The 25391-nt window shown below is 41.7% G+C and overlaps 2 protein-coding genes and 1 non-coding gene across 3 annotated transcripts; 1 reads left to right on the top strand and 2 right to left on the bottom strand.

The window, feature by feature from the left end:
* Positions 1-10775: 10775 nt before the first annotated feature.
* On the bottom strand, positions 10776-23916 carry LOC148561376 (uncharacterized). The gene is made up of 3 exons (XM_088490748.1): positions 23595-23916; positions 11553-11659; positions 10776-11510 (listed from the first exon to the last, which is right to left on the bottom strand). Exons 1-3 carry the CDS (start codon positions 23914-23916, stop codon positions 10776-10778), a joined length of 1164 nt encoding a protein of 387 aa, XP_088346874.1.
* Positions 19143-19250, top strand: LOC148561377 (small nucleolar RNA R71). Its single transcript, XR_015887081.1, has one exon. It is a non-coding gene; the product is annotated as a small nucleolar RNA R71 (small nucleolar RNA).
* Positions 23917-23959: 43 nt separating the features above from the next.
* LOC148561375 (uncharacterized) lies at positions 23960-25054 on the bottom strand. Its single transcript, XM_088490747.1, has one exon. It carries the CDS (start codon positions 25052-25054, stop codon positions 23960-23962), a length of 1095 nt encoding a protein of 364 aa, XP_088346873.1.
* Positions 25055-25391: the final 337 nt, after the last annotated feature.

Here is a 25391-nt window from a genome sequence, read left to right as displayed (position 1 = left end):
ATGGGGACTTGATCTTCTCGGACCCTTTCCCCAAGGATCAGGACAAGTAAAATTCCTCATAGTCAGAGTAGACTATTTTACAAAATGGATTGAGGCAGAGCCCCTAGCCAATGCCAACGCTCAAATAAGCCGGAAATTCCTATACAGGAACATTGTCATGAGGTTCGGGGTTCCATACTCCATCACCACAGACAATGGCACTCAATTCACAGACGCAGGCTTCAGGAGACTAGTAGCCGACTTGAATATAAAGCACCAGTTCACCTCCGTCGAACACTCTCAAGGCAATGGACAGGCCGAAGCTGCCAATAAAGTCACATTGGCTGGGTTAAAACGGAGACTACAAGATGCAAAGGGAGCTTCGGCCGAAGAACTTCCGTAAGTCCTATGGGCATATCGAACAACGCCACACTCCACGACAAATGAATCACCCTTTCGACTAGCATACGGAGTGGAGGCAATGATCCCAGTAGAGATCGAGGAAGGGTCACCCAGAGTAGTCCACTACAATGAAAAGGCCAACTCTCAACTTCAGAAGGAAGAACTCGACCTACTACCTGAAATCCAGGAAAGAGCTCGGATCAGGGAAGAAGCACTAAAACGTCGAATGGCTTCCAGATATAATCAAAAGGTAGTGCCAAGAAGTTTCACGGAGAATGATCTCGTCCTAATCCAAAATGATATTGGAACAACTCGACCAGGAGAAGGAAAGTTGGCAGCAAACTGGAAAGGAACCTACCGAGTTGTAAAAGTACTTGGGAAGGGCTACTACAGAGTGTCCGAACTCGATGGACGAGAGCTTCCCAGATCATGGCATGCCTGCAACCTAAGAAGGTACTACAGCTAGAAAAGTAAAAGATCTCACTATTGGATACACTCTTTTTCCTGAAAAAGATTTTTTAATGAGGCACCAAGTTGAGACTCAAACACTATTCGACATAAAGGGATGAAAAATTCCCACATGTACATATTTGCACTTTCCTTTGAATAAAATATATATTTTAGATATTCTACAAGATTTCAAGACGCATTAATCTGAAGCATTCATCGTCTGATTATAAAGCAACAGATCGGCAGAAAGTGAAAAATAATTTCACTGCACGATCACGATAAAGATAACCGTCCGATAAAGGTGAAAACGCGATTCACCCAAAAGACGATCTAGAGATGACAACCACTTTCTACAAATCGGCAAAGATGAACACAAAATAATGTAAGAAGTTATCGAAAGTGATCTAAAAAAGAACCTGACGAGGTCTTACGGATTGCTAAAATAATAACTTAAAGACTGGCCGACGTTAAGAAGTTGGACCAAGTTAACCCAAGTTATAAGTAAACCCTGGAAAGAGGTTTGGCCAACCCTATTAAAGAGGATTACTTTAACTTAGAAGGGCCCGACATAACAAAGTCAGCCCAAAATGAAAAAGTTATACAAGTAGTCCCTAAAAGAGACCTGACAAAGGTCCAAAAAAGAGGACTACATAAATAACTTAAAGGAGACCGACATAACGAAGTCGGACTCCTACTACTAAGAAGTTATAAAAGTAATCCCTGAAAGAGACCTGACAAAGGTCCAAAAAAGAGGACTATAAAAATAACTTAAAGGAGACCGACATAACGAAGTCGGACTCCTACTACTAAGAAGTTACAAAAGTAATCCTTGAAAGAGACCTGACAAAGGTCCAAAAAAGAGGACTATATAAATAACTTAAAGGAGACCGACATAACGAAGTCGGACTCCTACTACTAAGAAGTTATAAAAGTAATCCCTGAAAGAGATCTGACAAAGATCCAAGAAAGAGGATTACAGAAATAACTTAAAGGAGACCGACATAACGAAGTCGGACTCCTGCTACTAAAAAGTTATAAAAGCAATCCCTGAAAGAGATCTAACAAAGATCCAAGAAAGAGGATTACAAAAATAACTTAGAAAAGGACGACGTAAAGAAGTCGCCCTACTACAAAGCAAGTTACAAAGGTAACCCCTGAGAAAGACGAGACAGAGGACTACCAAAACAACTTGGAGGACCAACTTGAAGAAATCGGTTATAAATCATCAGAAATATAAGCAAGAGCGAGAAAACCGAAAAACAAGTCGGACCCACATAGCCATAACCTCAAAAGATCCAAGTTACAAACAATAAAGCAAATCCGAAGAGGACGAGCGGCAGGGTTCCAACATTCTCAGAAAACAAAAAGATACCATGTTAAGTGCAAAAGCATGATATAATCTACAAAGTTATAAAGCTTCAGAGGCCACCAAAATCTACCTCAAAATCTGGAAAGTTACTTTTGTTTGTCAAAACAAAAAGTTGCTAGGCAAGCAACGAGAAAGTACCAGCAGTTGACAAAACATAAAGAGTTTAAAAAGCCCACAAGCCGGGCCAACTACGTAAATATCTAGAATAAATGGGCTAAGGGTCAGAAGACTTTTTAGCAGCATTAGTCCGAGGAGACGGAGGGCGAGTCTGGAGAGGAACAGCATCTACAGTACCATCATCCCGGTTTAAGATCTGACAGTCAAGATCAGAAGCGGGAGGGCCGACCTCAGCAGGAACAGCAGGAGTTGACACCTTTGCAGAGGACACAGGGGGAGGATCAACATCATCATCATCCTCGTCATCAGGGACAATCTTGCCATCCCTGACAACGTTATCTAGGCTAAAGAGGGTCAGGTCGGCCTCGGGAGAAATAACCCGAACTTGTTCCTTCAGGTTCTCATAGGCAGCAATTACACTACCAACAAGATGACCTTGGAGTTCGGAGTAATTAGCTCGGGCATTCTCCAACTCCTCCCTCAGGCGCAACACCTCCCGGTAAGATGTCACATTACTATCCTTATGTCTCATAGCCGTGTCCTCGGCCAGCCTCACAGAAGCCGCCAGAGAGATGGAACTCGCCTTCTCATTCTCCAAATCTTTTTCCAACTTGGCCATCTTCACTTCAAGTTCCTCCTTCAAGCCTTTCATCCGATCAAACTCCTGTTTGGCCTCCTCCATAAAAGCTTTAGTGGCATGGAGAGGAAGACTTTGAGCAGTTCGATATAGGGCCGCTCCCATGTGTGCCATCTTGATACTACTCCGAGTTATATAATCAAAATGATGAAGAAGCGACACATCGTCCATAGGGAGGACACCATAAGGGCCGATTTGTTGATCTACAAACTCGACCGCATCAAAGTTAGGAGCATCAAGGTTGAAAGGCTCAATTGTTTTTTGCTTCTTACTAGGAGGGGCACCAGAAGCTGCAGCAGAAGATTGTGGAGGATCGACCAGACGAACCCGAGGAATAGGAATTGCTTTCGTCGGTCCGGGAGAACTCGGCACAGGAGGCATCACTGGAACCTGAGAAGACCCCTCTCCGGCCGCCTTGGCCGAGATGTTTAGAGTAGCAGTTGCCTTCTTCGCCTTCTTGTAGGCCTTCATAGAATAATTATTTTTTGACATCTCTGAAAATACAAAATCAACCACAAAAGACAAGTTACAACATAGGAGAAGAAAAGCTCAGAAGCAAGTATAAAAACAAGTCAGACAGTACCCAAAGCAGTTCGAACCAAAGATAGATCACTCAAGAATCTCTTCGTATCCAAATGGGGAGGTTTCTCCCACAAATCTTCAAGAACAACTACAAAGGCCCGCTCAACCCCATTAAGCATCTCCCATGTATAACGTGGCACTCTCACATTCTTTTGCCACTCTAGAGGAAAAGCGGGCTCATCATTTTCATCAAGAAAAAAGGGGCGGACCCCCTCAACAGCACAAACTCAGAAGACATAGTTCTTAAAATCTTTAAACGACTCATCATACATGGCAAAAACCTCATGCCCCTGGGCCGATCTGAAAGAGACCCAGGAAGCTTTCTTTTTGGACGAACCTCCGGGCTTGGCCGAGATGAAAAGATAAAGGAAAAGAGTTTCAGAAGGTGTTATGCCTAACTCTTGGCAAAGCAGTTGAAATATTTTGATAAAACACCAGAAATTCAGGTGAAGCTGGGACGGAGCAATGTTACATGACCACAACAGGTCAGTTTCAAAAGCAGTAAAAGGAAAAGTAACGTTTAATTGGTTGAAGAAGTATTCATAAGCATAGAAGAAGGGACGCTCTCCCTCGATGGAAGTCGGAAAATAAACTCTCTCATCAGAATCAGGGGCAACAAGCTCATAATCCCCCTCACGGGCACTGTTACCACAAATCCTATGGCGCTTCCTCAGCTCTATGCAAAATTCGGCATCCACAACAGAAACACACAACAAGACAAGGGAGTCCAGCTAATCGAACATCCCCTCGGGAACTCTGGAAGACATCTCTACAATGTTATTGCGAGAAGACATGAGGCCAACTAATCCTACAAGTAAGAAAAGAAGATGGGATTACTAAAAACATCTCGGACAAGGGAGAAAACAACTCAATACGATACAGGCGAACACATAGAAAAGGAAAACCCCAAGACTCAAACCAAAGTCCTGGGGCATCCTTTGGAGGCAATAATAAAGCAAGGTTCCTAGTAAAAATCTGCTTCTCGCACCCCAGCACCTCTCAAAACAAGAAAAGAAGGCTTCAAACAGCAAGCATTTTCCATCAGATTAAAACACAAAAGTCTTCAAAAACATTGCCTTTCAGTCTAAGCCAGCAAAAACCATCCCCAAACATCAAGCACGCCAAACAGAAACCATTAAAGATACAACCTTTTTCAGAATCAGACAAAAGCAACCGTCAAATAAAGCAAGGAACAGATGCGGATAGCGGTACCAGAATAGAAACAACAAGGAATATGCAAAGCCTTAAAAGCATCAAGCAAAAAACAAAAAGGATCATGCAGAAGGTGGAGAAACCCCCAGAAAGCACATTTCAACAACAATAAGGCACGATGGAAACAGAAAGATCCAAACTTTCTCTAAAGGAAAATCAAAATCAAAACCTCACCACAAAAACAAAGAGAAAGCACGAAATGGGACTAACCTGGAGACGAAAGAAGCTTCGAGGAAGAAAAATGGAGGCGCAAAAATAAAAGCTGCCCAGAAAATCAGCAAACAAACACCACAACACAAGAAAGCAAAAAGTGCAAATGAAAAATAGAGAGCGAAGAGAGCGGAGAAAAGAAGTTACAAAAAGGGCGAAGGAGAGAAACCGTTTCTGGGTTTTCAAAATCAAAATAAAGAGCCAAAGGGAAACGGGGCAATTAAAGTTAAAATTAATGAAAAACATTAAACCCTTGCACGTTCCCGAAGCGACCGATATAAAAGCGCGTGCATTTAGAGGAAAAACGTTCTACATTAAAAAGCTTCTACAAAGAAAGCAACAAAACGCTTGAGTTCGGCTTCAAAGGACCAAAGTCAAAGACTCGACCTCGACAAAAGACCGAGCTCAAGCAGGGGCACTGTTCATACCCTGGGTCGCGCTACCCGACCTGGGATGATTGGCGACAAAGCGACCGACCTCTTCAAGTCAGGCTATCCGACCTTTTCTAAAAGAGGTCGGCCAAATCGACAAGAAAGCCCAACAAAGGGCCCAAATAGAGGAACACGACCCACATCCAAAGGCAATCCAAGCCTATAAAGATAAAGGCGGTTCCCTTGAAGATAAGCTGACTTCACCCCAAATAAGATAAGATAAGATAAGATAACTAACTTATCTTATCAGAAAGGTCAGCCCACACTACTATAAATACACTGGAGCACCCATGTATAACTCATACTCTGATTCTACAATAAACCTGCTTAATACCCGTGCTAACTTAAGCATCGGAGTCTCTTGCAGGTACCCCCCACCCTCCGGTGGCCAAGGATCAGCAGTGCAGCAAGTCCAACAAGTCGGACACAACAGCTCCGGCCGTCACCAGCCAGCCGGACACACCATCTCCGACCAGTACAGAAGATCTCATCCGAGATTGACCTCCAGTTTCAGGTAACCCTCGGAACAGCCGCCGTGTACTTCTTCTAGCACTTCCTTTGTGTTGGAGGTCGGCACGCATTTTAGTAATGGTATTGAGATCCCTCTTTTGTACAGGATGTTGTCTATGATGGTGTAGTATTGTGCCTCCTTTTTTAACCTCTTTGCCTCCTTTTCTTTTGTGGGGAGTGTTCCTGCTTTGAGGTAGTTGATTATGGGGGTCATCCATCCTTGGTCCTGACTTGTTATGGCTAGGACTTTTTCCTCTTCCGAGATTGACGGGTTTTGTAATATTTCCTGGATGAGGCTTCTATTGTTGCCCCCTGGTTTGGTGCTGGCTAGTTTCGAGAGTGCGTCAGCTCGGGCATTTTGTTCGTGAGGTATGTGGCAGATCTTATATTCCCCGAGTTGTCCGAGCTATTCCTTGGTTTTATCCAAATACTTTTTCATGGTGGGATCTTTGGCTTGATAGCTCCCTGTTATTTGTGATGTGACCACTTGTGAATTGCTGTAAATCATGAGTTTTTGAGCTCCAACCTCTTTAGCCAGCTTCAAACCAGCTAATAATGCTTCATATTCCGCCTGGTTATTTGAGGCCGGAAACCCAAACTTGAGAGAGAGCTCAACTTGGGTTCCTTGGTTGCTTTCTATTATCACGCCTGCGCCGCTTCCAGTTTTATTTGAAGAACTGTCCACGTAGAGATTCCATTCTGTGGGGGTTTCCAAGGCATCTGTGAATTCTGCGATAAAGTCGGCCAGATACTGTGATTTAATGGTTGTTCGAGCTTCATATTGGAGGTCGAATTCTGATAACTCGACTGCCCATTGTAAAATTCTACCTGCTAAATCTATTTTCTGCAATATTCCTTTTAGAATGACCCTGGAAGTATGGGCGAAGTCGTCGAGATGTTAGAATGAGAGTATAGGCAAACTTTTCTATTTTCTGGTAGTTCAGCTCGGATCCCTGTAGTGCTTTGCTAATAAAGTAGACGGGTTGTTGCCCACTTTCGTCTTCTCTGACTAGTGCTGAGGCTATCGCCCGGCTTCCTACCGTGAGATATAATATGAGCGGTTCTCCTTCTCGTGGCCGAGATAGGATAGGCGGTCGTCCTAAGAATTCCTTGAAGTCTTGGAAGGCTTGTTCACATTCTGTCGTCCATTCGAACTGCTTTCCCTTCCTTAAAGTAGCATAGAAGGGGAGTGATCTTATCGCTGCTCCTGCTAAGAATCTGGATAGGGCGGCCAACCTCCCGTTGAGTTGCTGTACTTCTTTGACACAGGTGGGGATCTTCATGTTGAGTATGGCTTGACATTTATCCGGGTTTGCTTCAATTCCTCTTTGTGTGAGCATGAAACCTAAGAATTTGCCTGCTTCTACTGCAAAGGTGCATTTTGCGGGATTGAGTCGCATGTCGTGCTTTCTTATAGTGTCGAACACTTGAGCCAGGTCGGACAATAACGTATCTTCGCTTTATGTCTTTATCAACATGTCGTCCACATAGACTTCGATGATTTTTCCGATGTGATCTGAGAAGACCTTATTCATTAGCCTTTGATAAGTAGCTCCCGCGTTCTTGAGACCGAAAGGCATCACGATGTAGTAGTAATTTGCTTTCGGCGTTAAAAACGAGGTCTTTTCTTGATCTGGTGGATACATGGGAATTTGGTTGTATCCCGAGTATGCGTCCATAAACGAGAGGTATCTATATCCGGAGGAAGCATCTACCAGAGCGTCGATACTTGGGAGTGGGTAAGGATCTTTTGGGCAGGCTTTGTTTAGATCGGTGTAATCGGTACACATTCGCCACTTCCCAATTGATTTCTTCACCTAGACGACGTTGGCTAGCCATAGTGGATACTTGACTTCTCTTATGAATCCTGCCTCCAGTAGTGCTTGTACCTGCTCTTCCATAGCTTGGGATCGCTCTGGCCCAAGTTTTCCTCGTCTCTGCTGCACCGGCCGAGATCCTGGATAGACCGCCAAGTTGTGGCACATTATCTTGGGGTCTGTGCCTGGCATGTCTGCGGCATTCCATGCGAAGAGATCGACATTGTCGCATAAGAATTGTATCAGTAATTCTTTTGAGTCTCCTCTTAGGATCGTTCCTATATTAGTTGTTTTGTCCGAGGTGTCTCTGATCTGAACCTTCTCTATCTCGCCTTTTGGCTGCAGACGGAGTTCTTCTCGTTGCTGAACTCCGCCAAGCTCAATTGTATGAAACTCTTTTCCTCTGCCTCTGAGGTTTATACTTTCGTTATAACAGCGGCGCGCCATCTTTTGATCTGCTTTTATTGTAGCTATCCCTTCTGTAGTTAGGAATTTCATGCATAGATGCGGGGTCGAGACTATTGCGCCAAGTTGATTTAGTGTGGTCCGACCTATTAGGGCATTGTAGGCTGAACTTACGTCGACCACAATGTAGTCTATCTTGAGCGTCTTGGACTGGTTCCCTTTTCCGAATGTTGTGTGCAGTGATACGTATCCCAGTGGTTGTACTGGGGTATCTCCCAGCCCGAACAAGCTGTTTGGGTATGCCTTAAGCTCCCTTTCTTCCAAGCCGAGCTTGTCGAAGGCAGTTTTGAATAAGATGTCGGCGGAGCTTCCTTGGTCTATTAATGTGCGATGTAGATTGGCGTTTTCCAGTATGATAGTGATGACCATGGGATCATCGTGTCCCGGGATGATGCCGGATGCGTCCTCTTTAGTGAATGTTATCGCAGGGATGTCGGGTGCTTCCTCCTTTCCCTCGACATGATATACTTCTTTGAGATATCTTTTGCGAGATGATTTGGAGATCCTACCTCCTGCGAATCTGCTGTGTATCATGTGGACGTGTCTCTCTGGTGTCTAAGGTGATCGTTCAGTTCGTCCGGCATCTTCGTCCCTTCGTCTCTTTCTTTGGTCATCATCTCGGGTGGCCAGAAATCGATATAATTTTCCTTCTCTCACCAATTTTTCTATGATATTTTTTAAGTCGAAGAACTCGTTGGTGGAGTGCCCTCGGACTCGATGGTATTCACAGTATTCCTTCCGGTTTCCTCCTTCTTTTTTGCCTTTGAATGGCCGCGCTGGGGGGATTTTCTCTGTATGGCAGACTTCTTTATATACGTCAACCAGGGATGCCCTGAGAGGAGTGTAATTATGGTATTTTTTTATTTTCTCCCCTTGTCGATCTTCTTTTCTTTTGGATTCCTTGTCTTTATCTCGGTAGGGGGTCCCAGATTTTGAGGCTTCTCCCAACCGAGCGTTTTCTTCCATGTTGATATATTTTTCTGCTCGCTCTTGCACATCGTCTAAGGAGGTAGGGTACTTCTTTTATATAGATTGGCAGACTACTTTGTATGTCCATGCATGTTTTGTTGAATCTTTCCATGTAGTTGCGGAGGCTTTCCCGATCTCCTTGCTAGATCCCTAGTAAACTGGGGGCGTGCTTGGCCTTATCTTTCTGGATAGAGAATTTGGCCAGGAACTTTTTGGCCAGGTCGTCAAAGTTTGAGATGGGCTTGGGAGGTAAGTTGTCGAACCATCTGATTGCTATCTTTGTGAGAGTTGTTGGAAAGGCTTTGCAGCGAACGGCATCTGGAGCGTCGGTGAGGTACATTTTGCTTCTGAAGTTGCTGAGATGATGGTTGGGATCTGTGGTGCCATCATACAAAGTCATATCCGGAAGTTTGAAGTCTTTAGGGATTTTAGTCTTCATGATTTCCCTAGTGAATGGATCTTGATCCTTGCGAGAGTTGTCCTCAAGAGTGGTCCGGGTATCCTTTGCTTTGAGATCGGCTTCAAGTTGTAGGAGTTTGTCTTCCAGTTCTCGACGTTGCCGTACCTCTCTTTGAAGATCCTTCCCAACCTCTCGTTGTTGTTAGGTTTCTTTTTCGAGTTGCTTTAAGCGATCTTGAAGTGCTTCTATTACCCCGGGATTTGATGAGTTTTTGTCCCCGTTGGATTCCGGAGCATCCTTCAGGGTAGTGTCCGCGTTCTTGTGCGGCGTTCTGTTTTCTAGATCTGAATCGTGGTCGTTGTCATGGCCGTCCGCCATGGTATTGGGATGACTTCCAGGTTCCCCGGCAACGGCGCCAATGTTCCGAGGGTTACCTGAAACTGTAGGTCGATCTCGGACGAGATCTTCTATACTGGTCGGAGATGACGTGTTCGGCTGGTGGGTGACGGCCGGAGCTGTCGTGTCCGACTTGTTGGACTTGCTGCACTGCTGATCCTTGGTCACCGGAGGGTGGGGGGTACCTGCAAGAGACTCCGATGCTTAAGTTAGCATGGGTATTAAACAGGTTTATTGTAGAATCAGAGTATGAGTTATACCTAGGTGCTCCAGTGTATTTATAATGGTGTGGAGTGACCTTTTTAGATAAGATAAGTTAGTTATATTATCTTATCTTATCTTTATCTTTGGGTGAGGTCAGCGTATCTTCAACGGAACCGCCCTTATCTCTATAGGCTTGGACTACCTTTGGATTGGGCTGTGTTCCTTTGTTTGGGCCTTCTTGGGCCTTCCTGTCGATTTGGCCGAGCTCTTTTTGAGAAGAGGTCGGATAGTCTGACCTGAAGAGGTCGGTCGCTTTGTCGCCGATCATCCCGGGTCGGATAGCTCGACCCAGGGTATGAACAGATAGTAATCTCAATTACCTATGTCTGGCCAAGAGTTCTTTCATTTATTTTATTAGTTATTGTCATTTACTTTTTTGTTATTTACTTTATTGCATTTTTTTGTGAGATGACCCAAGGTTTAAATACTTCGGTTAAATTTTTATTGGGGTTTGTACTTCTGAAAATCAAATTTTGATTGAGGATTGTTTGTTGGTTTAGAACTATACTTGCAACGAGATTTCATTTGTGAAATTCTATACCCAAACAAAACAAATTCCTTTCAATCAAAGGTCTTTTGTGATTTTTTCCTCCATGAGTTCCACATGACCATATGGTGAGACCTTAGTGATTGTGAAAAGTCCTGACCATCTTGATTTTAACTTTCTTTGAAAGAATTTGAGTCTTGAGTTATAGAGGAGGACTCTTTGTCCTTCTGCAAAGTTCCTTTGTGCTAGCCTTTGATCATGCCATTTCTTTGTTTTCTCTTTGTAAATCTTAGCATTTTCACAAGCTTGAGTCCTAAATTCCTCCAGTTCATTCAGTTGTAGTTTTCTTCTTTCACCAGTAGCTTGATTATCAAAATTTAGCACCTTAAGAGCCCAGAATGCTCTATGCTCAAGTTCTACATGTAAATGGCAAGCCTTTTCATACACCAATTGATATGGAGATATACCAATTGGTGTTTTGGAAGCTATCCTATAAGCCCATAGAGTATCATCCAATTTCTTTGAACAATCTTTTCTTGAAGCTCTAACAGTTTTCTCAAGAATCCTCTTGAGTTCCATGTTTAATATCTCTGCTTGTCTATTATTTTGTGGGTGATAAGGTGTAGCTATCCTATGCTTGACTCCATATTTGAGGAGGAGAGTCTCTAGTTGTTTATTGCAAAAGTGACTCCCTCCATCACTTATGTTCTTCCTCAAGAAGTTGAATACCACTTTGTTGTCATTGGTTGAAGTTGCAATAGCCTCTACCCACTTGGATACATAGTCCACTGCTACTAATATATAGCTATTTAACTATGAGGTTGGGAATGGTCCTATAAAATCAATTCTGCATACGTCAAATAGCTCTAATTCCATGATAAACCTCTGTGGCATTTCATTCTTCTTGGGTAGGTTTCCAGCTCTCTGGCACTCATTGCACCTCTTAACCAACTCTCTTGCATCTTTGAAAATGGTAAGACAGAAATATCCACATTGTAGCACCTTTGCTGCAGTCCTTTCTCCCCCAAAGTGTCCTCCGTAGGTGGATCCATGACAATGCCAAAGGACTTCATGTCCTTCTTCATGTGAGATGCACCTTCTTAGTATTCCATCAGAACATCTTTTAAAAAGGTATGGTTCATCCCATATGAAGTATTTGGAATCATTGATGAGCTTTCTTCCTGGGTGCTTGTTGATATTAGGTGGTAGCTCTCCAATGGCTTTGAAGTTGGCAATGTCCACAAACCATGGTGCTTCTTGGAGCATCATCAATTGTTCATCCGGAAAGTTTTCATTTACACTAGGTGTGTAAGCTTCATTGTCCACAAATGAAATCCTTGGCTTGGACTCTTGCTTAGTTAGCAAGTATTTAAGTACTGCATGGTCAGTAAAGACAACTACTTTAGAACCAATAAAGTATGATCTGAATTTATCAAAAGCAAAGACAATAGATAAGAGTTCTTTTTCTGTGGTGGTGTAGTTCTTTTGTGCTTCATTGAGGACTTTATTGGCATAGTATATGACATGCACTAACTTGTCTCTCCTCTGTCCCAATACAGCACCAATAGCAAAATCTGACTCATCACACATCAACTCAAAGGGTAATTCCCAAATTGATGGTGCTATAATGGGTGCAGAGGAGAGCTTACTCTTAAGCTCTTCAAAAGCCAGCATGCATTCTCTATCAAATATAAATGGTACATTAGAGACAAGCAAGTTACTCAATAGTTTAGCAATTTTTGAAAAGTCTCTAATGAACCTTCTATAGAAGTCAGCATATCCCAAAAAGCTCCTAAATGCTTTCACATTGCAAGGTGGGGGTAATTTTTCAATCACCTCCACCTTAGCTCTATCCACTTCTATGCCTTTGTTAGAGATTTTGTGGCCAAAGACTATCCCTTCAGTTACCATAAAATGGCACTTCTCCCAATTTAAAACCAGGTTAGTCTCTTGGCATCTTGGTGCACGAAATTGTGATCTCCAGGCTCGAACAAATCCTGGTAATGGCTCCAAAGCTTGGTGCTCTGATCTTAATTCATAATTGTCACAACTTCGATACAACTAACCAGCAAGTGCACTAGGTCGTCCAAGTAATACCTTACGTGAGTAAGGGTCAAATCCCACGGAGATTGTTGGTATGAAGCAAGCTATGGTCACCTTGTAAATCTCAGTCAGGAAGATATAAAGTGATAATGGTGTTTTCGAATATTAATTAATAAAATAGGGATAGAGACACTTATGTAATCATTGATAGGAATTTCAGATAAGTGAATGGAGATGCTTTCGTTCCTCTGAACCTCTGCTTTCCTGCTATCTTCATCCAGTCAGTTTTACTCCTTTCCATGGCTGGCTTTATGTGATACATCACCACTGTCAATGGCTACTTTCGGTCATCTCTCGGGAAAATGATCCAATGCCCTGTCACGGCATGGCTAATCGTTTGGAGGCATCACCCTTGCCAATGGCTTCATCTTATCCTCTCAGTGAATAATATGCTCACGCACCCTGTCACGGCACGGCTATTCATCTGTCAGTTCTCGATCATGCTGGAATAGGATTTACTATCCTTTTGCGTCTGTCACTAACGCCCTGCAATCGCGAGTTAGGAGCTCGTCACAGTCATTCAATCATTGAATCCTACTCGGAATACCACAGACAAGGTTTAGACTTTCCGGATTCTCTTGAATGCCGCCATCATTCTAGCTTACGCCACGAAGATTCTGGTTAGGAGATCTAAGAGATATTCATTCTAGCTCAATTCATGTAGAACAGAAGTGTTTGTCAGGCACGCGTTCATAAGGGAGAAGGATGATGAGCGTCACACATAATCATCACCTTCATCACGTTCTTGGGTACGAATGGATACCTTAGAAGCGAAATAAGATGAATTGAATAGAAAACAGTAGTACTTTGCATTAATCTATGAGGAACAGCAGAGCTCCACACCTTAATCTATGGAGTGTAGAAACTCTACCGTTAAAAATACATAAGTGAAGGTCCAGGCATGGCCGAGATGGCCAGCCCCCTAAAACGTGATCAAAGGATCATAAGGTAATCCAAAGATGGTCTAAAAGACAATAGTAAGAGGTCCTATTTATAATAAACTAGTCACTAGGGTTTACATGAGTAAGTAATTGATGCATAAATCCACTTCCGGGGCCCACTTGGTGTGTGCTTGGGCTGGGCTTTAAGTGTTGCACGTGCAGAGGTCCTCCTTGGAGTTGAACGCCAGTTTTAGTGCCAGTTTGGGCGTTCAACTCTGGTTTTGGCTCCTTTTCTGGCGCTGGACGCCAGATTTAGGTAGAAAGCTGGCGTTGAACGCCAGTTTACGTCGTCTATTCTTGGCCAAAGTATGGACTATTATATATTGCTGGAAAGCCCTGGATGTCTACTTTCCAACGCAATTGGAAGCGCGCAATTTCGAGTTCTTCGGCTTCAAAAAATCCACTTCTAGTGCAGGGAGGTCAGAATCCAACAGCATCAGCAGTCCTTTTTCATCCTCTGAATCTGATTTCTGCTCAAGTCCCTCAATTTCAGCCAGAAAATACCTGAAATCACAGAAAAACATACAAACTCATAGTAAAGTCCAGAAATGTGAATTTAACATAAAAACTAATGAAAACATCCCTAAAAGTGACTAGATCCTACTAAAAACATACTAAAAACAATGTCAAAAAGCGTATAAATTATCCGCTCATCACAACACCAAACTTAAAGTGTTGCTTGTCCCCAAGCAACTGAAAATCAAATAGGATAAAAAGAAGAGAGTATACTATAAATTCCAAACTATCAATGAAACATGGCTCCAATCATATGAGCGGGACTTATAGCTTTTTGCCTCTTGAATAGTTTTGGCATCTCACTTTATCCATTGAGGTTCAGAATGATTAGCATCTATAGGAACTTCAGATTTCGAATAGTGTTATTGACTCTCCTAGTTCAGTATGATGATTCTTGAACACAGCTTCTTTATGAGTCTTGGCCGTGGCCCTAAGCACTTTGTTTTCTAGTATTACCACCGGATACATAAATGCCACAGACACATAATTGGGTGAACCTTTTCAGATTGTGACTCAGCTTTGCTAGAGTCCCCAATTAGAGGTGTCCAGGGTTCTTAAGCACACTCTTTGTTTTTGCTTTGGACCTTGACTTTAACCGCTCAGTCTCAAGTTTTCACTTGACACTTACACGCCACAAGCACATGGTTAGGGACAGCTTGGTTTAGCCGCTTAGACCAGGATTTTATTCCTTTAGGCCCTCCTATCCATTGATGCTCAAAGCCTTGGGATCCTTTTTATTTGCCCTTGCCTTTTGGTTTTAAGGGTTATTGGCTTTTTCTGCTTGCTTTTTCTTTTTCTCTTTTTTTTTTTTTTTCTGCAAGCTTTGTTCTTTGCTGCTTTTTCTTGCTTCAAGAATCATTTTTATGATTTTTCAGATTATCAAATAACATGTCTCCTAGTCATCATTCTTTCAAGAGCCAACATATTTAACATTCTTAAACAACAACTTCAAAAGACATATGCACTGTTCAAGCATACATTCAGAAAACAAGAAGCATTGTCACCACATCAATATAATTAAACTAAGTTCAAGGATAAATTCGAAACTCATGTACTTCTTGTTCTTTTGAATTAAAACATTTTTCATTTAAGAGAGGTGATGGATTCATAGGACATTTATATCTTTAAGACAAAGTTACTAACTACTAATGATCATGTAATGAAGGCACAAACATAGATAAGCACATAATACAGAAAACGAAAAACAGAGAAAGCAAGAACAAGGAATGAATCCACCTTAGTGATGGTGGCGTTTCCTTCTTGAGGAACCAATGATGTCCTTGAGATCTTCTATGTCTCTTCCTTGTCTTTGTTGCTCCTCCCTCATTGCTTTTTGATCTTCTCTTATTTCATGAAGCATGATGGAGTGCTCTTGATGTTCCACCCTTAGTTGTCCCATATTGGAACTCAATTCTCCTAGGGAGGTGTTGATTTGCTCCCAATAATTTTGTGGAGGAAAGTGCATTTGAGGCATCTCCGGGATCTCATGGAAATGAGCTTCTTGCGCCTCTTGAGCTCCATGATTGGGCTCTCTTGCTTGCTCCATCTTTTTCTTAGTGATGGGCTTGTCCTCTTTAATGAGGATATCTCCCTCTATGTCAATTCTAGATGAATTGCATAGGTGGCAAATGAGGTGAGGAAAGGCTAACCTTGCCATGGTGGAGGACTTGTCAGCCACCTTGTAGAGTTCTTGAGGTATAATCTCATGAACGTCCACCTCTTCTCCAATCATGATGCTATGGATCATGATGGCCCGGTCTATAGTGACTTCAGACCGGTTGCTAGTGGGAATGATTGAGCATTGAATAAACTCCAACCATCCTCTAGCTATAGGCTTGAGGTCCAATCTTCTTAGTTGAACCGACTTGCCTTTGGAGTCAATCTTCCATTGAGCTCCTTCTACACATATGTCCATAAGGACTTGGTCCAACCTTTGATCAAAGTTGACTCTCCTTGTGTAGGGGCGTGCGTTCTCTTCCATGTATGGCAAGTTGAACGCCAACCTCACATTCTCCGGACTAAAATCTAAGTATTTCCCCCGAACCATTGTAACATAGTTCTTTGGATCCGGGTTCTTACTTTGATCATGGTTTTTGGTGATACATACATTGGCATAGAACTCTTGAACCATTAGGATGCCGACTTGTTGGATGGGATTTGTTAGAACTTCCCAACCTCTTCTTTGAAGTGGTCTTGATGGGCTTTGGAGATGAACCTTTCCATCTCCCATGACTCGGATGTGGAAGCTTTTGTCTTCCCTTTCCCTCTTCTAGAGGATTCTCCGGTCTTGGGTGCCATCAATGGTAATGGAAAAACAAAAAAGCTATGCTTTTACCACACCAAACTTAGAATATTGCTCGCCCTCGAGCAATAAACAAAAGAATAGATGAAGAAGAAGAAGAAATGGAGGAGAGGGAGAGGGTGATGTGGTTCGGCCAAGAAGGGTATAGAGGGGTTGTGTTGTGTGAATTTGGTGAAGAATGGAGGTCTTTATATAGGGAATGGAGGGGGGGTTAAGGTTCGGCCATATGGGTGGGTTTGGGTGGGAAATTGGTTTTGAATTTTGAAGGTAGGTGGAGTTTATGAGGTAGGTTTATTGGGAAGAGTGGGTGGATGTGAGTGGTGAAGGTTTAGTGGGGAAGAGAGATTGAGGTAATTGGTGAGGGGTTTTTAGGGAAGAGTGTTTATGGGGTTGTGTGAAAGAGAGTGGTGAGAAGAAGTGCGTGGAGGTAGGTGGGGATCCTGTGGGGTCCACAGATCCTGAGGTGTTCAAGGATTTACATCCCTGCACCAATTAGGCATGTAAAAAATGCCTTTGTATCCAACTCTGGGCGTTCAGCGCCAGGTTGGTGGCCATTTTGGGCGTTCAACGCCCATTTGTGTGCCATTTCTGGCGTTGAACGCCAGAACCATGCCTGTTCTGGCGTTCAGCGCCCAGAAGCTGGCCATTTTGGGCGTTTAGCGCCAGAACCATGCTCTGTTCTGGCGCTGAACGCCAGACAGGTGCTCCTCCAGGGTGTGATTTTTCTTCTGCTGTTTTTGATTCCATTTTCAATTTTTATATTTATTTTGTGACTCCACATGATCATGAACCTAAGAAAAAATGAAAATCAATAAAAATAAGAATTAGATAAACATTGGGTTGCCTCCCAACAAGCGCTTCTTTAATGTCAATAGCTTGACAGTGGGCTCTCATGGAGCCTCACAGATGTGCAGAGCTTTGTTGAGACTCTCCAACACCAGACTTAGAGTTTGGATATGGGAGTTCAACACCAAACTTAGAGTTTGGTTGTGGCCTCCCAACACCAAACTTAGAGTTTGACTGTGGGGGCTCTGGTTGACTCTGCTTGGAGAGAAGCTTTTTCTGCTTCCTCTCCAAGGTTGCAGAGGGAGATCCTTGAGTTTTAAACACAAGGGAGTTCTCATTCCATTGAAGGAATAATTCACCTCTGTCAACATCAATCACAGCTCTTGCTGTGGCCAGGAAAGGTCTTCCCAGGATGATGGGTTCATCCTCTTCCTTTCCAGTATCCAGGACTATGAAATCAGTAGGTATGTAAAGGCCCTCAACCTTTACTAATACATCTTCTACTTGTCCATAAGCCTGTTTTCTTGAGCTGTCTGCCATCTCTAGTGAGATTTTAGCAGCTTGCACCCCATAGATTCCCAGTTTCTCTATTACAGAGAGGGGCATGAGGTTTATTCCTGAACCAAGGTCACACAGAGCCTTAAAGATCATGGTGCCTATGGTGCAGGGTATTATGAACTTTCCAGGATCCTGTTTCTTCTGAGGCAATGTCAGTTGATCCAGATCACTTAGTTCATTGATGAACAAGGGAGGTTCAACTTCCCAAGTATCAATGCCAAATAATTTGGCATTCAGCTTCATGATTGCACCAAGAAACTTGGCAGTTTGCTCTTCAGTAACATCCTCATTCTCTTCAGAAGAGGAATACTCATCAGAGCTCATGAAGGGCATAAGGAGGTTCAATGGGATCTCTATGGTCTCTAGGTGAGCCTCAGAGTCCCTTGATTCCTCAGAGGGAAGCTCCTTATTGACCACTGGACATCCCAGGAGGTCTTCCTCCTTGGGATTCACGTCCTCTCCTCTCCTCACAGGTTCGGCCATGGCGCTTATGTCAATGGCCTTGCACTCTTTTGGATTCTCTTCTGTATTGCTTGGGAGAGTACTAGGAGGGATTTTAGTGATCCTTTTACTCAGCTGGCCCACTTGTGCTTCCAGATTTCGAATGGAAGATCTTGTTTCATTCATGAAACTTACAGTGGCCTTAGATAGATCAGAGACTAAGTTTGCTAAATTAGAAGTATTTTGTTCAGAGTTCTTTGTCTGTTGCTGAGTGGATGGTGGAAAAGGCTTGCTATTGCTAAACCTGTTTCTTCCACCATTATTAAAGCCTTGTTGGGGCTTTTGATCCTTCCATGAGAAATTTGGATGATTTCTCCATGTTGAGTTATAGGTATTTCCATAAGGTTCACCTAAGTAATTTACCTCTGCTATTGCAGGGTTCTCAGGATCATAAGCTTCTTCTTCAGAAGATGCCTTTTGAGTACTGTTGGATGCAGCTTGCATTCCATGCAGACTCTGAGAAATCATATTGACTTGCTGAGTCAATATTTTATTCTGAGCCAATATGGCATTCAGAGTATCAACCTCAAGAACTCCCTTCTTCGTAGGCGTCCCATTACTCACAGGATTCCTTTCAAAAGTGTACATGAACTGGTTATTAGCAACCATGTCAATGAGTTCTTGAGCTTCTGCAGGCGTTTTCTTTAGGTGAATGGATCCACCTGCAGAAGTGTCCAGTGACATCTTTGATAGCTCAGATAAACCATCATAGAATATATCCAGGATGGTCCATTCTGAAAGCATGTTAGAAGGACACTTTTTGGTCAACTGTTTGTATCTTTCCCAAGCTTCATAGAGGGATTCACCTTCTTTCTGTCTGAAGGTTTGAACATCAGCTCTAAGCTTGCTCAGCTTTTGAGGAGGAAAGTACTTGGCTAAGAAAGCCGTGACCAGCTTATCCCAAGAGTTCAGGCTGTCTTTGGGTTGAGAATCCAACCATAATCTAGCTCTGTCTCTTACAGCAAAAGGGAAAAGCATGAGCCTGTAGACTTTAGGATCTACTCCATTAGTCTTAACAGTATCACATATCTGCAAGAATTCAGTTAAGAACTGAAAAGGATCTTCAGATGGAAGTCCATGAAACTTGCAGTTCTGCTGCATTAGAGAAACTAATTGAGGTTTCAGCTCAAAGTTGTTTGCTCCAATGGCAGGAATGGAGATGCTTCTTCCATGTAAATTGGAATTAGGTGCAGTGAAGTCACCAAGCATCTTCCTTACATTATTATTATTTTCGGCTGCCATCTCCTTCTCCTGTTCGAAAATTTCTGAAAGGTTATCTCTGGATTGTTGTATTTTAGCTTCTCTTAATTTTCTCTTCAGAGTCCTTTCAGGTTCTGGATCTGCTTCCACAAGAATGTTCTTATCCTTGCTCCTGCTCATATGACAAAGAAAAAGGCACAGAAAAATAATAATAATAATAATAGAGATCCTTTATACCACAGTATAGGGATCCCTGTGTGAGTAGAAGAAGAGGGGGAGACAAAGAATGTAATATAATGGAAGAAACACAACTGTGAGGAGGCTAGATATGTGAGATGAGATGTTAGGATATGAATGAATAAATAGAATAGGATGGGGGAGGGATAATTTTCGAAAATTATTTTGAAAAAGAGTTAGTGATTTTTGAAAAATGGTTTTTGAAAAATGTTAGAAATTTTTGAAAAATTTTTAAAATTTAAAAATAAAAATAATTAGTTAATAAAAAAGAAATTTTTGAAAAAGAGGGAAGATATTTTCGAAAATTAGAGAGAGAGAGAGTTAGTTAGGTAGTTTTGAAAAAGTTAAGAAACAATCAAAAAGTTAGTTAGTTAGTTGAAACAAATTTTGAAAAGATAAGAAGTTAGGAAGTTAGAAAAGATATTTTGAAAAGACATTTTTGAAAAAGATAAGATAAGAAGATATTTTTGAAAAGATATGATTGAAATTAGTTTTTGAAAAAAGATTTGATTTTTAAAATCACAATTAATGACTTGATTCATAAGAAATCACAAGATATGATTCTAGAACTTAAAGTTTGAATCTTTCTTAACAAGCAAGTAACAAACTTCAAATTTTTGAATCAAAACATTAATTGATTATGTTATTTTCGAAAATTTGGTATAAAAATAAGAAAAAGATTTTTGAAAAATATTTTTGGAATTTTCGAAAATAACTAAGAATTTTGAAAAAGATTTGATTTTTGAAAAAGATTTTGAAAAAGATAAGATTTTCAAATTGAAAATTTGATTTGACTCATGAGAAACACTTTGATTTTAAAAATTTTTGAAAAAGTCAACTCAAATTTTCGAATTTGATGAGAGAAAAAGGGAAAGATATTTTTTTGATTTTTTTGAAATTTTTATGAAAAACATGAAAATTATGCAATGCATGAAATTTTTAGATCAAAACATGTGATGCATGCATGAATGATATGAGTGTCAAGATGAACACCAAGAACACTTTGAATGTCAAGATGAACATCAAGAACATATTTTTGAAAAATTTTTGATGTAAAGAAAACATGCAAGACACCAAACTTAGAATTCTTTAATGCTTACGCACTAAGAATTCAAGAATGCATGTGATAAACATGAAAAGACATAAAACAAAAAATCATCAAGATCAAACAAGAAGACTTACCAAGAACAACTTGAAGATCATGAAGAACACTATGAATGCATGATATTTTCGAAAAATGCTAGATGCATATGCAAGTGACACCAAACTTATGATATGACTCAAGACTCAATCAAGAAACAGAAAAATATTTTTGATTTTTATGATTTTCTAATTTTTTTGGATTTTTCTTTTATATTTTTTGCATATTAAAAGGAAAAATGAGGATTCCAAAAATTTTTAATATGAATTCCAGGAATCTTGCCATGTTAGTCTAAAGCTTCAGTCCAGGAATTAGACATGGCTCACTAGCCAGCCAAGCTTTCAAAGAAAGCTCCAGTCCAAAACACTAGACATGGCCAATGGCCAGCCAAGCTTCAGCAGGTGATCATGGATCAGCAGCAGGTGGATGAGCAACAACTAATTTGCTCTTGATAACAAATTGCAAGCCTCAGTCCAAATGAATTTAGACATGGCTTTACAGCCAGCCAGGCTTCACATGCTTCATGAAACACTAGAATTCATTCTTAAAAATTTTGAGTAAATTTTTGAAAACATTTTTATTTTTTTCGAAAACAAAAGAAAAATTTTTTTTTTGAAAATATTTTTGAAAGATTTTTGAAAAGAAAACGAAAAGAAAGTTACCCAATCTGAGCAACAAGATGAACCGTCAGTTGTCCAAACTCAAACAATCCCCGGCAACGGCGCCAAAAACTTGGTGCTGTTGCCGGGATTGGGATCTCAGACGATTCTTGGCGCTAAACAGGAACAATTAAGTCCCCGGCAATGGCGCCAAAAACTTGGTGCACGAAATTGTGATCTCCAGGCTCGAACAAATCCTGGTAATGGCTCCAAAGCTTGGTGCTCTGATCTTAATTCATAATTGTCACAACTTCGATACAACTAACCAGCAAGTGCACTGGGTCGTCCAAGTAATACCTTACGTGAGTAAGGGTCGAATCCCACGGATATTGTTGGTATGAAGCAAGCTATGGTCACCTTGTAAATCTCAGTCAGGCAGATATAAAGTGATAATGGTGTTTTCGAATATTAATTAATAAAATAGGGATAGAGACACTTATGTAATTCATTGATAGGAATTTCAGATAAGTGAATGGAGATGCTTTCGTTCCTCTGAACCTCTGCTTTCCTGCTATCTTCATCCAGTCAGTCTTACTCCTTTCCATGGCTGGCTTTATGTGATACATCACCACTGTCAATGGCTACTTTCGGTCATCTCTCGGGAAAATGATCCAATGCCCTGTCACGGCACGGCTAATCGTCTGGAGGCATCACCCTTGCCAATGGCTTCATCTTATCCTCTCAGTGAATAATATGCTCACGCACCCTGTCACGGCACGGCTATTCATCTGTCGGTTCTCGATCATGCTGGAATAGGATTTACTATCCTTTTGCGTCTGTCAATAACGCCCTGCAATCGCGAGTTAGGAGCTCGTCACAGTCATTCAATCATTGAATCCTACTCGGAATACCACAGACAAGGTTTAGACTTTCCGGATTCTCTTGAATGCCGCCATCATTCTAGCTTACGCCACGAAGATTCTGGTTAGGAGATCTAAGAGATATTCATTCTAGCTCAATTCATGTAGAACAGAAGTGTTTGTCAGGCACGCGTTCATAAGGGAGAAGGATGATGAGCGTCACACATAATCATCACCTTCATCACGTTCTTGGGTACGAATGGATACCTTAGAAGCGAAATAAGATGAATTGAATAGAAAACAGTAGTACTTTGCATTAATCTATGAGGAACAGCAGAGCTCCACACCTTAATCTATGGAGTGTAGAAACTCTACCGTTAAAAATACATAAGTGAAGGTCCAGGCATGGCCGAGATGGCCAGCCCCCTAAAACGTGATCAAAGGATCATAAGGTAATCCAAAGATGGTCTAAAAGACAATAGTAAGAGGTCCTATTTATAATAAACTAGTCACTAGGGTTTACATGAGTAAGTAATTGATGCATAAATCCACTTCCGGGGCCCACTTGGTGTGTGCTTGGGCTGGGCTTTAAGTGTTGCACGTGCAGAGGTCCTCCTTGGAGTTGAACGCCAGTTTTAGTGCCAGTTTGGGCGTTCAACTCTGGTTTTGGCTCCTTTTCTGGCGCTGGACGCCAGATTTGGGTAGAAAGCTGGCGTTGAACGCCAGTTTACGTCGTCTATTCTTGGCCAAAGTTTGGACTATTATATATTGCTGGAAAGCCCTGGATGTCTACTTTCCAACGCAATTGGAAGCGCGCCATTTCGAGTTTTGTGGCTCCAGAAAATCCACTTTGAGTGCAGGGAGGTCAGAATCCAACAGCATCAGCAGTCCTTTTTCATCCTCTGAATCTGATTTCTGCTCAAGTCCCTCAATTTCAGCCAGAAAATACCTGAAATCACAGAAAAACACACAAACTCATAGTAAAGTCCAGAAATGTGAATTTAACATAAAAACTAATGAAAACATCCCTAAAAGTGACTAGATCCTACTAAAAACATACTAAAAACAATGTCAAAAAGCGTATAAATTATCCGCTCATCACATCTCTTTAGTACCAAGGCAAGATGGTGTAAACAATTAGGGAAAGAGTTACCAAACACTGAAAAATCGTCCATAAAGACCTCAATGAACTTTTCAATCATGTCAGAAAAATGGACAGCATGCATCCTTGGAATGTGGCTGGTGCATTGCACAATCCAAAGGGTATGCGTGTATGCAAAAACACCATAAGGGCAAGTCAAAGATGTTTTCTCTTGGTCTTTAGGATCAACTACAATCTGATTGTAGCATGAATAGCCATCCAAGAAGTAGTAGTATTCATGCCTAGCAAGCCTCTCCAAAATTTGGTCCATGAAGGGTAGAGGGAAGTGATCTTTCCTGATGGCCTCATTAAACTTTCTATAATCTATACACATGCGCCATCTAGTAACTGTCTTGGCAGAAATTAGCTCATTCTTTTCATTTGCCTCCCTTCTTAGGTACTACTTGAACATGGCTCACCCACAGACTATTTGAAATGGGATAAATCACACCTACTTGCAATAGTTTCAGCACTACTTTCTGCACTACCTCCTCCATTGATGGGTTTAAACTTCTTTGTGGCTGGATTGTGGGCTTGGAATCCTCCTCAAGGAGGATCTTGTGCATGCACATTGAGGAACTTATCCCATTTAAGTCAGAGAGAGTCCACCCAATGGCATCCTTACGTTGTTTTAGCACCTCAATTAGCTCCTTCTCTTGCTCCTTACTTAGGGTAGAGTTGATGATTACTGGATAAGTGTCATTGCTCCACAGGTAAGCATACTTCAGGTGGCGAGATAGTTCCTTCAATTCCAGCTTGGGTGCTTCCTCTTTCTCTTCTTTTTTGTCTAACATGATTGGGTTGTCTATGTTCTCTCTTGAAGTTTCACTACATACTTGTTGATCTTCCTCCATCTCTTCCTCAAGCTTGTCTTCTTCTAAGACTCCTTGTACCAATGGCTCAATTGCATCCACCATCATGCATTCCGCAAGAGTTTCTTTTGGGTAACACCTGGCTGTGACTACATTAAACACCATCTTCTCCTCATGTAGCCTGAGGACTAATTCTCTTTTTTGTACATCAATAATGGCTATAGTTGTTGCTAGGAATGGTCTTCTTAGTATGATTAATATGTTGGCTTCTTCTTTCATGTCCAGCACCACAAAATCTGCTAGGAAGATGAAGTCGCCCACCTTGACTAACAAGTCCTCAACTACTCCATGGGAAAATTTGAATGTTCTGTCTGCTAGTTGGAGTGCCATCCTTGTTGGCTTAGCTTCTTCAATCATCATTCTCTTCATCATGGATAAGGACATTAAGTTGATGCTGGCCCCCAAATTACACAGTGCCTTTTCAATGTTGATGTCTCCTATAATGCAAGGGATTTGGAAGCTCCTAGGGTCCTTTATCTTTTGGGGGAGTTTCTTTTGTATGATGGCACTACATTCTTCAGTCAGCACCACAGTTTCCTTTTTTTTCCAGTTTTTCTTCTTGGTCATGAGTTCCTTTAGGAACTTGGTATAGAGTTGCATCTGTTCCAATGCTTCAGCAAATGTTATATTGATTTGGAGTTTTCGAATATCTCGAAGAATTTGGAGAATCGGCTGTCCTTTCCATCCTTTCTTAGCCTTTGTGGGTAGGGAGCCCTTGGCACGTTAGGCTTCAAAACCTCCTTTGGTGGGGTGGACATAGGTGCCTCTTCCTCTTCTATATTACTTGGGCTCTTGGTAGCTTCTCCTTCTTGTGATTCATGGCTTAACGGTGCTTCCTTTACTTCCTTCCCACTTCTCAATGTAATGGCCTTACACTCTCCCCTTGGATTGGTCATGGTATCACTAGGGAATGTGTTGGTAGGCATGGGTACTTGCT

Source organism: Arachis ipaensis, chromosome B6, assembly GCF_059453495.1.
Source record: "Arachis ipaensis isolate K30076 ecotype BB chromosome B6, ASM5945349v1, whole genome shotgun sequence".
Taxonomy (NCBI): domain Eukaryota; kingdom Viridiplantae; phylum Streptophyta; class Magnoliopsida; order Fabales; family Fabaceae; genus Arachis; species Arachis ipaensis.
The sequence above is the reverse complement of the archived record's forward strand: the minus strand, read 5'-3'. Positions and strand labels throughout refer to the sequence as shown.

What these genes read in the sequence shown, in the direction of transcription:
- LOC148561376 (XM_088490748.1), bottom strand. Translation starts at nt 23,916, where the DNA reads ATGTGTATAGATTATAGAAAGTTTAATGAGGCCATCAGGAAAGATCAC. An exon ending in GGACGATTTTTCAGTGTTTG is followed by an intron (nt 11,660 to 23,594) that starts GTAACTCTTTCC and finishes CCATTTTCAAAG; the next exon opens with ATGCAAGAGAGTTGGTTAAG. An exon ending in TGGAATTAGAGCTATTTGAC is followed by an intron (nt 11,511 to 11,552) that starts GTATGCAGAATT and finishes CCAACCTCATAG; the next exon opens with TTAAATAGCTATATATTAGT.
- LOC148561375 (XM_088490747.1), bottom strand. Translation starts at nt 25,054, where the DNA reads ATGCAACTCTATACCAAGTTCCTAAAGGAACTCATGACCAAGAAGAAA.